General features: G+C 39.0%; 1 protein-coding gene across 10 annotated transcripts in view; it reads right to left on the minus strand.

Annotated features, from left to right (window-relative positions):
- Zfx (zinc finger protein X-linked) overlaps positions 1–16,376 on the minus strand; it is a 76,071-nt gene that overhangs the window by 21,652 nt on the left and 38,043 nt on the right. For 3 of the 10 annotated variants that reach the window (XM_050132157.1, XM_050132159.1, XM_050132163.1), the window contains 4 exons: positions 16,273–16,340; positions 12,548–12,622; positions 4,462–4,550; positions 2,084–2,653 (listed from right to left, as the gene is read on the minus strand). In XM_050132157.1, coding sequence (XP_049988114.1) covers positions 2,084–2,653; positions 4,462–4,522 — 631 coding nt within the window. In that variant the 5' untranslated portion in view covers positions 4,523–4,550; positions 12,548–12,622; positions 16,273–16,340. Of the gene's footprint in view, positions 1–2,083; positions 2,654–4,461; positions 4,551–12,547; positions 15,613–16,272; positions 16,341–16,376 lie in introns of those variants that run through there. The other 7 variants (XM_050132158.1, XM_050132160.1, XM_050132156.1 and 4 more) reach the window with 3 other exon arrangements.

A 16,376-nucleotide genomic window follows, 5' to 3' on the forward strand; every position in this document is an offset into this window, starting at 1 on the left:
CCGCCTGGCTGCACATCAAATTTTTAACAGAGCCTACATAATCTTTACCCACCGAAACTACTCCTCCTATTGAATGATTATCATGACCAAATCTTCCAAGACAGAAATCTCAGCGTCAAATGCCAGTCATCTCTGCATTATCTTTCCCCATCAATCTTTAATAAGAACAAATCTTATCTACTTTACTTTCTAATCTCTTGAGTTCAACTGTCTTTAATCCTCTATTATCAAAGTCTTTGGGATATTTGATTTTCTTGTTTTGTTTTGGTTTTTTGAGACAGGGCTTCACTGTACAGCTTTGGCTGTCCTAAAACTCGCTCTGTAGACCAGACTGGCCTTGAATTCACAGAAGTGCGGAGATTAAAGACGTGTGCCACCTCCACCTGGCTTGTGTTTTTGAGCCAGGTCTTACCGGCCCTAGAACTCAATCTTCCTGAGTGCTGGGGTTACAGAACTACACCACTACCACACCCCAACTTAAGGGTATTTTTCCTTATACATGAACCATTTGAACTACTGTCTCTTGTTCACTTATTCTTACTCTCTACTGCTACAAGGATTATCTTTCAAAATAAATTTAAACTTGAAATAAGCTACATCTCAAATCCCCCTACAGACCAGCAGAAACTTAAAAAGGAAAATACTGCTGTGTGTTGGTTAGAATCTAGAAAAATAGATAATCTCATAAACTTCATGAGGAATTATGCAAAACATTTAGAGGTATTATAACCACACATAAATATATTCTTTTCTAAATTTTTATTACTGTGTGTGTGTGTGCATGTGTGTAACGGGCACATATGTGGAAGAGGACTTTTGTTCTCCCTAGAAACAATGGCTTTCTTTACGTATTTAGTAGTTTCCAATAACTGGATCACCTACAGCAATGCTAAACACACAAGTTCCATAAAAACATGTTGGAATGGATGTTTTTCTTCCTTTTTACAAGGACTATTTCTTTTAAAAGTTCTATCATAACTTAAGACCGTATCTTACTTTGCAGCCTAGGCTTACTTCAAACTTGCAGAAGTCCTCTTTCCTCAGCCTCCTGAGTTTTGAGATTACAGGCATGCATACACAGCACACCTAGGTTAGATAACTTTTAAAAGATATTTCCTATAAAATGCTGGTGAACTCTATTATATGGTATCATATATGAAAACTAGGCAAGTTTATAAATAGTGTATGAGTTTTTATTTACCAAAGTTTAGTGCTTTAAGGAGTTAAGAACTTATACTGGGTTAGAAACAGCTCTACCCAACCCAGAGTTTTGTATCTGAAAGTGGAATCAAGAAGTATAATGTTATAAGAACAAACAGCTGTCCTCATGCCAACTTAAAACATTTGGAGGGCTATCCCCCAAACACCTTAGTTTGGTTCAGTGCTCTAATAAATTTGTCATGCTTGAAATTATGTCTCAGTACTATGCACTTTCCCATTCTGTTCCATAAACAGTATTTTACACACAACTCAAGTATGCAAGTATTATTGTGCATCCAAGAACATAAGTTCATACTTCAGATTTTCTCTGTCCAGTGGTTTGTTTCCTATACCTATAAGCATACAAGAAAATAAGCAGTTTGGTCATACATTTTTTTCCCAAGTTGTTTAAGGAGGATTCCTAATGCTAAGAGTCCTAAATCACATCCTTCATGATTTTGCAAAGTCATAGACTGTCTTTCTGTAACTGAAGAAACCACCTCTTTCTATCCCACCTTTATATAGAAACAAGTCAAGCACTTTACTTTTCACAATTTTCAATTACCTTACAGACTCCAAACTGAAAACTCATTTTACACATTTATTTTGTTTTATTTGAGACAGGGTCTCACTATGTAGCCTTAGCTGTCCTAGAACTCACTATATAGATCAGGCTGGCTTCGAACTCATAGAGATCCACCTGCCTCTGCTTCCCAAGGGCTGGGATTAAAGGTGTGCACCACCATACCTGGACAAGGTATCTTTACACATTTAATTTTAATGAACATTAAGCAATTATTATTCAATTTTCTTAACACTGTTAAGAAAATTAACATGGCTAATTTAGAAAAGCAGCACCCCAACAATGTACCCCGATACTTACAGGAAATCATAAGGTAGTCCTCACAGTTGGTTTTGTCATCATCTTGCTGATCCACAGGGATCCCATTGGCATCTATGACTGCTTCAGAGGCACAGTCTGCTACCAACACTTCTTCTGAAACAACATCGGCGGCCAAAGGATCAGTGACGATTTCTGCTTCTACTACAGTATCGTGAACCACATGTTCAACGTGACCAACGTCAGACACATGTATAGATTCACTTGTCAAGACATGTTCAGGCATAGATATCGAGGCTGAAGTAATATCAGAAGCTAAAACATCATCCGGAACTGTGCAGTGTGTTAAAGAAACTTCTTCAGTTACATCTGAGTCCAGCACTTGCTCTGGGATGATGACTGTTTCTGATACATCTGCTTCGTCCATGATATCTGGACACTGGACATCTTCTATAACAACGTCCTCAATAACATCTTGGATTACAACTGAGTCTGGGTCATCAGGAACAAAGTTGTGCACGGTTATGTCTGAATCCACAACATCTGACACAAAAACCGTTTCTTGTACTTCCACAACAATTTGATCCCCATCCATGTGTGTAGCACCAGCTCCTAAAAAATAAACAAAGTCTTAAGCAAGTGTGGTGGTTTGAATAAAAGTGACCCCTATCAGATCATGTATTTGAATGTTTAGTCATCAGGGAGTGGAACTGTTTGAAAGCATCATAAGAATTAGGAGGTGGGTACTTGTTGGAGGAAGAGTGTCACAGAGGGTGAGCTTGGAGGTTTCAAAAGCCCATGTGGTAGGCCCAGTCTCTCTCTGTCTCTCCCTCCCTCCTAATCTGGATAAAACTCTGTAGTTGTCAGCTATTTCTCCAGTCATGTTCCTCACAGTAGTAACAGATTAAACCTCTGAAACTATAAGCAAGCCCCCAATTAAATGCTTTCTCTTCTAAATGGTGTCTCTTCACAGCAATACAACAGTGGCTAAGACATAAGTAAATAAAGTTATCAACTTCAGTACTACATATTCCAATCAGCAAAATTATTATTCAATTTCACCCAAAATACACTAATTTATCAGTTTTCTTAAACATTTAGATTCCCCTGGATCCTCTGCCTTGGAAAAATAATCTATTTTAAATAAAATTTAAAAAGACACTTTTTAGCATACTCTAAGTACTTACCCCAAATCAATAAATAAAGGAAAAACTATTGATAATAATACAATTGAGACAAAAAAAAAAACCTTCAAGACAGTAAAATTCTAGGAACACTAAAACACATTCAGTTACTTAAGGCATGGTTCTAAAAACTTAAGTAATGTAACTACAGGTGGCAAATGCATCCATTTATATGCTTTTCATGCATTTTCCTTCTTGGTCTATCTCCCTTCCCACAACTTGTATTTTTTTATTTTCCATTTTTCCCATGATTTTTTTTTCCACTTCCTTCACATCCTTCTCCTTTTGGTTCTGGCACCACCAACAGTCTCCACCTGACTATGGAATCTTAGACTTTGACCTTTATTCTAGAAGGTAAAAGGATTGGGGTATAATCAAAAAGAAAAGGAGGACAGAAGAAAATCTGCCTGAGGCTGTCTATCTCTACTGACAGACAGTGAACAGAAATGCCACTGCCAAGGGGCAGTGGGATAAGGGGAGGTAGTAGAAGGAACCTACCCTTGACTTCAGTCTGGATTCAGACTTCCAGAGTACTGGATTCTATTAAGCCTCCTTCCCAGTGTCACTCCCAAAAGCAGCTCATAATACAGGAAACTCTTCCAGAGTCCGTTTTAGTTAAAGGGGTGACAGGAAATGAATCAATTTTTGCCCAAAGAGATTAAATGACTTAACTGAGATCACAGTTTGCACAGCATACGGTGCTCAGTAAATATTGTTCTCAACAAATGCTACAAACAGAACAATTATACATCCTTACGAGAAATACAAAACAAAATTTTTGAAAAATCCAGTATCTTGGCTGCCAGTCCAGAAAAAGTTAAGTTTTATGAGTTAAGTAAAGATCTAAGTCTAAACACGAAAATTCATTTCTTTTATATGTGCCTTACATATACAGCCTAAAGGTCATTCTTCATATGCATGTACTTTTACTTCAACCCATGCCATGAAATGGGGTGTGGAATTTTCTTTCTAGTTGTGGTGTCCTATCAGCACTCATAAGTTTTGGGTTTTGGAGCATTTGGGATTTTCAGATTAAGGCTATTCAGCTTGTACTGACAAGAATATTAAAGTCAGTTATAAGTAAGTCAAATTTTTGGGTAGAAGGATGATAATGTGTTCACTTTCCCATTTGTTGATTCTGAAATCCAAGCGTGACTATGAGAGTTAACAATTGGGCCCATAACAAACTCTCCATCTGGTAGATAAAAAGCACAATGTAATTACAAGTCATTATACCTGTTGCATCAAAAAATGAGTTTGGCGCCTGTGATTGTAATTCAAGTCCATCTTCATCCATGGCCTTCAATTCTCATCAGTCACAACTCCTAAATCAAGGGGAAAAGTTAAGTCAGTGTTAGTTTGGGTATCCTTTTTTTTAATGTCACATTTTCATTTCTAAAGCACTCAAGTTTTATGACCGACAAATATCTAATATATAAACATATACATCAAAAGGATCACCTTTACCCAGGCCCATTATTAACTGAGACACATGCCAGGTATACACCTATAATCCCAGCATTTGGGAGGCTGAGGCAGGAGACTCACAAGTTCAAGACCAATCTGGGCTACACAGAGGATTCCAAATCAGTCTCAGCTACACAGTAAGACCCTGTCTAGTGAGGTCATGTCTCAAATAAATCAATAAAATAAAAATAAATTTACTGCAGGGTAGTGGTGATACACACCTTTAAACCAAGTACTTGAAAGGAAGAGGCAGGTCAATCTCTATTAAGTTCCAGGCCAGCCTGGTCTACAAAGCAAGCTCCAGAATGTCAGGGGTACATGGAAGAAACCCTGTCTCAAAAACCCAAAAATAAACAAACAAACAAGTAAATTTGGTAGGTTGGGATACTGCCTATATACACATCTCTTTTAAAGATTTATTTGAGCCAGGTGGTGGTATCAGAGCACACCTTTAATGCTAGCACCTGGGAGGCAGAGTCAGGCAGATATCCGAGTCTGAAGCCAGCCTGGTCTACAGAGGGAATTCCAGGACTGCCAGGACCACATAGAGAAACCCTGTCTCAAAAACAAAAAAAATTATTTACCTTATGTGAATGGATAACATACATGGTTCATGCCACTGGCTAGAAAAGGGTGCCAAGTTTCTCCTGGAAGTAGAGTTATGGATGGTTATAAGCTACCACATGTGTTTTAGAATTTGAACCTGGGCCCTCTGGAAAAGCAGTCAATGATCTTTTATTTTTGTTTTGAGTTGGTTGTTTGTTTTTTGTGACTTTTCAAGACAGGGTTTCTCTATGTAGCCTTGGCTGTACTAGAACCCAATTCTGTAGACCAGGCTGACCTCAAAGTACTGCCTCTGCCTTCCAAGTGATGGGATTAAAAAGTGTATGCCACCACCTCCTGGCAACTAGTTTAAGGTTCAACTAAAAATTCATTCTATAATTTACTGTGGGAAATTTCTGCACAATTTTTATATTACTTCTCTAAACTTATATACCCTCCCTTTCAACCACTATATTGAACAATCATAGAAACCCAAAGTACCTAATTATAGTAAAGGTAATGGTAGTAAGAACATTCTGGAATTCCATTTTACAGTGAGTGACTCCTCCCCCCCCCCCACCTCGAGACAGGGTTTCTCTGTGTAGCTCTGGCTGTCCTGGAACTCGCTCGCAGACCATACCTTAAAGGTGTGTGCCACCGCCTTTCTTAATTGATTTATGCAATTTTTCAGTGTATTTAATTCTTTGGGCCATAGGTGATTAGTACTAGCTATGAAATGTTTTTTTTTTTTAAAGTTCATTTTTGAGCACAATAAAATCAACTTCCTACTCTCAAAAGTCTGCAACCATGAGCAAGAATGAGAATCTCTTCTAGTGATCCCGGCTTGCACTCTCTGTCTACCTCCATCTCTCAGTCTAGGCTGCTAGAACAGAGGAACTGAGAAGTCATTTTCCCACTTTGGTTCAGACCAGTGAAATAAAGTCCACCAACAAAAAGAATCAAGTGAATGTCCTGAGAAAGTAGACGAAGGCGGAAGAGGAGGCTTACCAACTGATTTTTTGGATTCTGAGCCCAGAACTCCCTGAAGCCCCACTTTCTCTTTCCTTGGGATTTTGAAGGCACCCCAATGACCTTAATTCTATCTCGCCTACTTAGCAAAAAGCAAAAACTTAACATATCAAGTAATATATTACCAAGTACTATTTGGTTACTACTTCAAAAGATCAGACACCAAAGATTTTACTTGCCTGTTTCTAAGTACTGCGTAAATCTCCTCAATGGTTTCCCTATCTCTATTTTCTCACTTTTTAATTCAATCTAAATGGAGCTATTAGATACATCTTTCTTTGGCCTTTAATTTTGTTAGTAAATACTATATACTCATGAAAATTTTAACAAAGTAATTTTTCTAAGCATCATTCCTGTTTAATCTTAAGTTCTAACTCCAAACTGTCTTTCCATCATTCTCTTTCCTACCATTCTCCCAAGTACCTCCCAGCACCACACAGGCACACACACTTCAGTAAACAAAAATGGCAGAACATCTCAACCCTGGCCTGACACACTAGGGCCATATAATTCTTAAAGAAATATCACGAGAAACCCAAAACTTATATAACAAATGTTTTTCAGTGTGTCAGCAATGATTCTATTCACTTCCAAGAAATAGCTGTTTTGTGTTAAAAAACAATTTGAAATTAAAACAAATGATGGCTAAATTAATAAACAAAAAACCCGTTCAACCATGAAAAACAAAGTGTACATGCTCTAAGCTGTCACCACCCACTCCCTACCAGAATTACCTCTGGCTAGAATTCTTTTCCCTTTTTAAAATTGCAACTATGAAATGACAAATCTAAGTTAACCCTTTTTTTCTTGGGGAGGAGGGGGACTTAAGACAGGGTTTCTCTGTAGCTTTGAAGCCTGTCCTGGAACTAGCTCTTGTAGACGAGGCTGGCCTCGAACTCACAGAGATTCACCTGCCTCTGCTGCCCAATTAAAGGCGTGCGCCACCACTGCCCTGCTAAGTTAACCTTCTAAGCATAATGAAATATTACATGAAATTAAGTCAACTAAGGGAATACATTAAGGTTCTTAGGTTCCACATTCCTCAAATCTCCCTACATAAGACTAATTCCCATTAACTCTAAAGATTCTCAACTTGTTTAACAACTACTTTGCTCCACTTTTATCTCTCTTGGCTTTTCTATTAAGACTTTAACAGGTAATCAATTCCACTGATTCTGAAGTTCATTCCTGCCTGTTTTTCCAAGTGCCATCCTAAGTCTCTTCCCCTTCTCTACACAGCTAGCTGCCCTGACTCCCCTCACCACACTAAAACTGAAGCCTAATTCTAGTCTGGTACACTTAACTATTTTCTCTTACTGTTTTCTCTCTACTCCCCTGGGCTATTTGCACAGACCACCAAAATTTATATACTCAAAGCAGAACCTTAAGCCTCTACCAGACTGACAACTCTTGGCCACTATTCCTTTCTCCTCCTTCCCCACTCACTGTCAGTCCAGGATGCCAGATCTTGTCAACTACTTCTTTGCAGAACTTCTCAGCAATCCATCCCAGTTCTTATTATCTCCAGTCTTTATTACAGTCTCTCAGCTTCATACTTCCTGATCCCTGAGGCGTGAAAATAGCCTCTCAAGTAGCCTTGCTCTTTACTGCCACTCCCATAACAAATGACTAGGAACCCAGCACAAGTTGAATAGGTGCCAAATTCTGAGGCATTCCTGTTATCTGTGGAAGACTAATCCTCCTACCACTGCTTTGAAGGCACTCCCCTGGGCTCAGAATACTTCAGCATCCCCCCCTACCCCACCCCACACCCACCCCCCATATTCATTCTACAATATGAACCTGACGTGCCAGGAGACAATTATCTGCTGTTATTTTCATCTTTTAATCATACACATATTCTAACATATTCTAGCAAACATGGAAGAGGGCCATTGCAAAACTCAAATAGGTTTGGAAAAATAAGACTTTGTCCTTACAAGTAGAAATGACTATACTGAGGGCTTTGTAACCCCTCCAGGGTTAGACTTGTTAATTCCCTCTGACAATCAAAATGAAATTGTGTTGTTAGAAATACTCTCTGGGGTAAAATCAAGTAAGAGTCATTGCAAAAGGTAGGCCAACAATGACACGGATTTGTCTGTGTAAGTGTCTGTGTGCTGTGGAGCAGGAACCAACCTCCAAAAGTAGCCAAATAAACACAATGGTTCAGAGCACCAAGATGAAATCCAAATGAAAAAGAACAAAGAACCAAATTATTACTACCTTTCTCAAGCACCCTCAAAGCACCTCTGAGATTCCTTTACCCTAGTTTGGAAAACTATTCCCTCCTGGTACGTAAGTCGTAATTCTGAAAGAAGTCACAATGGAAAATGAAGTTTTAAGGGAAGAATGAATTGGGAGAAATCCACACAAAATTCCCATGCTTCCTTACTTCCAATCTTCAAAATAGAGCAATAAACACTCCCACCAACTCAGTAGGAAGAGTAATGGCATTTTATCTCTTAAATTCAGAATTTAGGATAATTTGCTGATTTTATATTTCTTTAATTTCCTTTTGGGGAGGTGGAGGGGGAGACAGGATCTTACAGCGCAGTCCATGCTGGCTTCTAACTTACGGCAGTTCTAGTTCCCTATACCCACACATTGCTTTGACTACTTTCTTCGGTAAATTAACAGGAGTCTTAGATATGTATATTGCCAATATACTTATTCAAAAACCACTTTTTTGCTTGTGGTCCCCTAGAACTTTGATGTAATAAAATGGCTGACTACCGTCATTTCTGTCACACTCAGAGAACTAATTTGTAAAATATATGGTAGATAAAATGGTTCAAACTTCCCAAGAGCAACAAAAGCAAGCCTATCCAGAATTATTTTCAGAAAGTAAAAATGGTGAAAATTTACAGCTATGAAAACCTACTATCTTCCCTCCAAAGTAAGCTTTCCTAATTTTTTGCCACATTGTTCAATATTAGCTATTTCTCCAAATAGTCTCAAATCCAGACACATATTTTATTTCTCTTAGGTTAACCCTCAAAGTCAGCTATTCTTTTTATTTTTCAGGACAGGGTCTTACTATTCAGCCCTGGCTGCCCTCAAACTCACCCTCCTGCCTTTGCTTCCCAAGTGCTGGTACTAAATTAGCTACTATATGCCTGGCTAAAGTCAGATATTCCTAAATCTCATCAGTTTTTATTTATTTTCGATGTTATCATTCTAACAAGCTCTTCTCAACTCAAATGTATGCTCAGTGGGCCCTTCAATCAAGATTTGACCCCTTCTTAAACAAAGGAAATTTTCTTGGTTTTTTGGTACTAGACGTTTCAGGTAGTCTACCAGAAAGTTGAATCTCAGCCTTCTTTTTCAGTTTCTGAAGCAATTCCGGCCTCAGTCTTTCCCACTGGTATTACAATATCTATGTCATAAGGTCAAGCTAAGTTCTTGCATACTGGACATTTTATTGTTTTTCCAGGCATTGCTAATGCATTTTTTCAGAACTAAAGATTGATTCTAGACCTCGTACATGCTAGGTTAAGTGCTCTACCACTGAACTAGATGGAACCCCAGCCAGCTCCTTCCATTTTCTCTAGTCTTCCTTTTGTTTTGTGGTCTCAGAAAAGGCTGGCTTGTTGTACTCACGCAGCCCCAGGCTGGTCTCAAACCGGTAACTATTCTCCTGCCTCAAACTCCTGAGTGCCACTCTACTGGCTTCTCTATTCGCTCTTACTAGAGTGAGTTCCTATTACAGGATAAATACTCCTAAATCTGTCCTCTATTATCACTAACTTCCCTCTTATTTGCCTCTGAATTATGAATTTATGTGTGTGGGTATGTGCATGTGAGTGCAGGGATCCACAGGGGCAGGTATGGGATCTTCTGGAGCTGAAGTTACAGATGGTACATCTGTCCAACACGGACGCTGGTCTTCTATAAGCTCTTAACCACTGAGCTGTCTCTCTGACCCCCAACTTTCTCTTCTTATATCTACTTTTCTACTAACTTTTCTATACTAGCTACGTGGACAGTCACAAATAAGATGCTTTGTTTTGTTTTGAATTTGAGACAAGGTCTGTCTATTATGTTGTCCCTGGCTGTCCCGGAGGGCCCTGGGATCTACAGATCCATCAGCCTCTGCTGGAATTAAAGGAGTATGGCACCACACCTAGCAAGAGTTCCTAAACAAACTGAGGTGTTTCCCCCCCCTACAGTTATCGTCTAAATTTTTTTTTTTGGTAGACAAACATCTTCCCAGATATTTGAGACCCCAATGCTTATTCTATAGCCAACATTACACTTTCTTCTCTAGTGCTCTATTATTCAGTTGGCTGTTTTGGAAGCCCCTTCCAAACGGCTGGGTTTCTTCAAAAGCATTGTTCCTTTTGGTTGTTCACATTTATAAACAAGTTGCTAAATTAGTTACACTGACAGCCAGGAGACTTTCCTCAGCCCCAATGAAAAGCTCTGCTTTGACAAGTAGTGAACTTGTGTTCTAACAGTCACCATCTAAGTCACAGGCATCCTTTCTCATATCAGTATACAAGAGAGAGAAAAACCCGTGTCATCAGTCAGGCTTTCATTCAACAGTGGCAAAGTGCAACATTTCCCATGGCCAGTATCATAGCCTGCAGAATAAGCCAACTAAAACACTGCCCCTTAGATGGGCCTGGTGGCACAGGCCGACAATCCTACCTACTTGGGAGACTGAGACCAGACTGTGCTACAGGGTGAATTCAGTCTTAAAAAGAAAAAGAGGGCTTAGAATATAGCTCAGAAATAAAGTACCTTGCCTAACATGCCAACCTTTGTGGATTTTGTTAGTTTTATTTTTTGGTTTTTTTTTTTTTTTTTTGAGACAGGGTGTTATCTCTGGCTGTCCTGGAACTTGCTATGTAGACCAGGCTTGCCTCAAACTCAAGAGATTAGCCTGCCTCTGCCTCCCTGAGTGCTGGGATTAAAGGTGTGTGCTACCATTGCCCAGATACCCCAACCTTTCTTGCCACAGCACCCATTTTGCAAATTCATGTGTACAAACAAATGTGCAACTCAGATAATTTAATGCATTTCCTTCTGCAAAACCACCAAAGATAAGCCCTACCTACACCCACAGGGAAATGGCTCAGCTTTCACCACCTGGCTACATCCACGACTTGTTCTTACAGGATACCACTTCTTAGCCACAGATTCTCTAAAACTCTTGGTTTTTGCCATTGACAGATTCTAAATTGCTTTATTCAAGAAGAAAATCACAGTATTCTGGTGAAAAGTACATTTCAGGGTTCCCCCCAACGCCAGGATTTTATTTTTATCCTCAATTTGATTTTGGCAGAAAGGAAAAGCAAAGGTATTTGATCTTTATTCTATGTTGAATCCAAAGTCATGATTTTTATTGTACAAAAAAATTAGTATGAAAGTGTGTAAAAAAAACACACACAAAAGCTGGGCGGTAATAGTGCATGCCTTTAATCCCAGTACTTGAGAGGCAGAGACAGGCAGATCTCTGTGAGTTTGCTTGAGGCCAGCCTGGTCTATAAGAGCTAGTTCCAGGACAGGCTCCAAAGCTACAGAAAACCCTGTCTCGGAAAAAAAAAAAAACCCACAAACAAAAAAAAAAATTTAAAAAATTAAATCTGGTGCTGGAGACATAGCTCGCAGTTAAGATCACTGACTGTTCTTCCAGAGGACCCAGAGTCAATTCCCAGCATCCACACAGTGGGCACAGCTGTGAGGTCCAGGCTCCAAGCCCCTCACGCAGAGAGAATGCCTGCTGCTGTGAATGGAAGAACTCTGTCTGTCCTTCTTTGCCCTGTCCCACTTGGAACTTTTTGTATGTTTCACTCAGGAATTCAATGCCAAGTTTTTGTTAGACTAGTTTTTCCATAAAACCATTCTGTGCCAATTGGTAATTTCAAGGTTTTGTTTGTTTAAAGTTTGAGTCCGAACTTTCACAATCTATTAAAAATTGGCCCTAAAATGACAAACTTAAAACCCTTATTTTTCCAAAACCCCTATTCCTGTTCAGATTAAGAACTGCCAAAAATATCCTCTAAATTTAGCTGCATTTGAAAGCTAACAATACCACGCTGTGTTAAATGCTTTTAAGACTAGCTCGATGGTAGAAATAGTACAGGCTTTGCACTTGTTTTCAGACATAGAAAGCATTAACTCTTTTATAAAACAATGTCCTTTAAATTCATGCAGTAATTTACCAATCCACTGTTGCCATATAACATTCTACTGTTTATCATAAAGGAACAAACGTAACAACTCTGGTTCACCCTCTCCCACTTCAACTGTGACTGATTTTTAAGTTGCTTTGTACCTTTTGCTGAGATTTTCAAAGTCCTACTCGCGTCTCCTCAAGTAGAGTATTCTGTCTTTAGCTGTAAGTGCAGTACTGGAGTGCAATGTGTAAAACGAGGATGAAGACGGTATTTAAACATAAAATAGAGAGATTAATTTAATCTACATTGGACAAAAATATATGAAATAAAACCATCCACAGGTAAAACTTAAAAAAATCATTTCCCATCAACTGCAATGCAGGGTAAAGAAACGTTAGTGTTATAAGGAAGTGCTTCCTTGTCCATTTCCTTTGTTCCTCGAATCCCTGCAGTCATCTTTTACCAAACTGGGTATTTAATTAATTGCTGGCCTAGTCATCTGATAATTTGTTAACTTAGCTGAGTGTTTTTCTTACGCAGTCCCTTTCTCAATGAGTCATATATATAACCTTGCATTTAAACAACAACAACTTAGGCTGGGCATGGTAGTGCAATACCTTAAATCCCAGCACTGAAGAGGCAGAGGGTACTCCTTGAGTCTGTCTGACTGAGGACAGCCTGGTCTAAATAGTAAGTAACTTCAAAGATAGCCAGGACTACACAAAGAGACCCTCTCTCAAAACAAAACAAAGCCTTTCTACTACATTAGAACTTAATGGGTTTTGTGTCGTTGTGTTTTCCTAGTGAAGGTCAGATGACAGCCCCCAAGTCAGCCTTCCCTTTCTATCATGTGGTCTCGAAGAACTGAACCCAGGTAGTCAGGCTTAGCAGCAGGCATCCTCACCTGGCGACTCATTTGCTATTGCTAGGTTTTGATTTTTTGAAAAAGAATTCTTACAACAGCCCAGGCTGCCTTTGAATCACAACAATCTTCCTGTCTCAGCTTTCTGAGTGCTGGAATGACAGGTGGAGCTACTCTATATGCCTTCTATTTATAGTTTACTGTACGCTCACCTTCAACTACTTTATTCAAACTAATTCTCTTCTTAATTGTCTGGTAACTACTTTAAAAAAAAATCACATATTGCCATTTTGTACTTTTTATATAGTTCAGTGCTAAAGTGCTTGCCCAGCATTATGAAAATGGGTTCTATGCAATACCACAAATATAAACTTTGAACATTTATTTATGGTTTTATTAATTATTTTTGCTTGGGGTTGTTTGTTGAGAATTAGTCTATGTAACCCCGACTGTCATGGAACTCCTATGTAGACCAGATGGCCTTGAACTAGAGATTCTACCTGCCCCTGCCTCCCAAATGCTGGGATTAAGGGCATGGGCCACCACGGGTAAACTAACTATGAACAGTTAACATCACTGTCCTACCACAACACCAACACTAAAAGTAACTACTATACCTTACCGACATGAACACGACTTCTATTACCACTTTTCCTAAATATGCTATGTTAGGTCTCGGAGATGCTGCAGTTGTAGTACTAACACCAGTAATGGTCTCCACATGTCCTAAACACTGGCAAGAATATTGGGCCTTTCCGTAACTAGAACAATGTTTTTAAATTGGCAGCTGCAGAAACTGTAGAGTCTTTCTACACTGATCTTCTGTTAATGCAATTAGCAATTAAATTTTACACAAATAACTTAATAAATCCTTGAGCTGTTAAACAAAAGAACAGGCTGGGTTTGCCCTACAAGACCAGCAGTAAATATGTTCCAAGCTGACTATCAATGAGCGTTTAAACTTCAATCTTCCCCTGGAACTAAACTAAGGAACCACCTAATTTAAGGAAGGAATAATCTAAGGCTGGTTTTTTTTGTTTGTTTTTTTGTTTTAAAGAAAGTACAAAGACAATAAAATACTACTAAACTAAAAACCTAAAAATAAAAGTTGGGGGGGGGGGCTGATATAGAAAAAATGGCAAACTTCTAAGACTAAGTTAACGCCAACACATTGAGGGGACATGCAAATTACCAGCAGTAACTTTGTTAGACACAGAACCTAGGCTGGAGGCAGCTTGGTGGTAACATGCTCATCTATCATGTACAAGATCCTGGGCTCAATCCTACCACCAAAGAAAGAGGAGGAAGGAAAAAACAAGTGTAATCACCATTTTAAAATAAATATAGCTGTTAGGTATAACACTTTCAAAAATCATCAAGTTTTCCCCAAACTGTATGAACTACACCAGAACACAAAGAAAGCTTTGTCAATTATTTTTACAAAAGTGATTTGTCACTTAAAACAAAAACACAAAACAATTTAACCAAACTAGAAATTTTGCTATTATGAATTCCAAGTTAAATATTATAAATAACACCCATCAGGCAGGTGAATCTCTTGAGTTCGAGGCCAGGCTGCTCTCTACAAGAGCTAGTTCTAGGACAGCCAAGGCTACACAGAGAAACTCTCTTTCAAAACAACAAAAAATATTAATAGTACAGACCCATTCCACAAACAGAGAAAAGTTAATACAGTACAATCATCGCCGTGTTAAAGGTAGGAGCCAAATAATAGTCAAAATTAAATCATTCAAAAAGGGAAGCAGGCCAGGCGTAGTGATGCATGCCTTTAGTCCCAGAACTCACAGAGGCAGGCAAATCTCTGAATTCTAGACCAGCTTGGTCTACAAAGCAAGTTCTAGGTCAGACAGGGCTACACAGAGAAACTCGGTCTCAAAAAACAAAAACAAAACAGCTGGGCAGGGGTGGCGCACACCTTTAATCACAGCACTTGGGAAGCAGAGGCAGGCTGATCTCTGTGAGTTTGAGGTCAGCCTGGTGTACAAGAGTTAGTTCCAGGACAGGCACCAAAAACTACAGTGGCTAACAGCAAGTTTGAGCACCAAGTTTCAGGCCAGTTAGAGAGAGGGTTACATGAAACCTCATCTTTAACACACACACACACACAAAAAAGGACAATGTATTTAGAACCACTTAATAATAAAGAGGCATCAAAATCATAAGAACTAGTTATCAGAGAAAAGTTTTCAAACTTCAATACATGTACCTCAAAAAAAAGTTAAATAGCCGGGCGGTGGTGGCACACGCCTTTAATCCCAGCACTTGGGAGGCAGAGGCAGGTGGATCTTTGCGAGTTTGAAGCCAGCCTGGTCTACAAGAGCTAGTTCCAGGACAGGCTCCAAAACCAGAGAAACCCTGTCTCAAAAAAAAAAGGGGGGGGGGTTAAGAAAAATAAGCAAGCCTCCAAATGAATTTGTTTTAATGTCAGAACACACAGAAACAAAGCAGAAGGAAGGCAATAATAGTTCCCAGAGTAGAAACACAAAGCACCCATAAAATGAACAGCTGGAGAAGTCTGGAAAGTACAGGTTAGTTACTAACTTATGAATAACACTAATAAAAAAATGGTAATTAAAGTCAATTTCCTAAACATCATCAAAAAACCCTGTATTTATCAAAACAGTTGAGAATTTATACTTTTCTAAGAAAGGAAACTTTATTTTGTATAAATCACCAAAAAGTAAAGAAAAACTCAAGAAAAGCCAAAAGGCCATACCATGGGAGAGAAGAGGCTACGGCTAAATCAAGTCCAGCCGGGCAGTGGTGCACACGCCTTTCATCCCAGCACTCGGGAGGCAGAGGCAGGCGGATCTCTGCATGGGCTACATACAGAGCAAGCTTCAGGACAGCCAGGACTACACTAAGAAAACCTGTCTCCAAAAATCATCAATCATCAATCAAATCCAAAACCTACCAAAAAAGGAAAAAGAAACCAAGTACAGTTTTACAAATGGAGATCTGTCTAACTTTCAATAATCAGATCACTTCTATTAAACAGACCTGTTTCAAAAAAGAGGGAATACTCCCCAATTCATCTTACAAGGTTAGCTGGGCACAGTGATACACACCTGTAGAGGGAAAAAACAATCAATTAATAGAATATC

The sequence above is a fragment of the Alexandromys fortis genome, unplaced genomic scaffold (genome assembly GCF_014885135.2).
Source record: "Alexandromys fortis isolate MF-2015 unplaced genomic scaffold, M_Fortis_MF-2015_v1.1 scaffold_406, whole genome shotgun sequence".
NCBI lineage: Eukaryota > Metazoa > Chordata > Mammalia > Rodentia > Cricetidae > Alexandromys > Alexandromys fortis.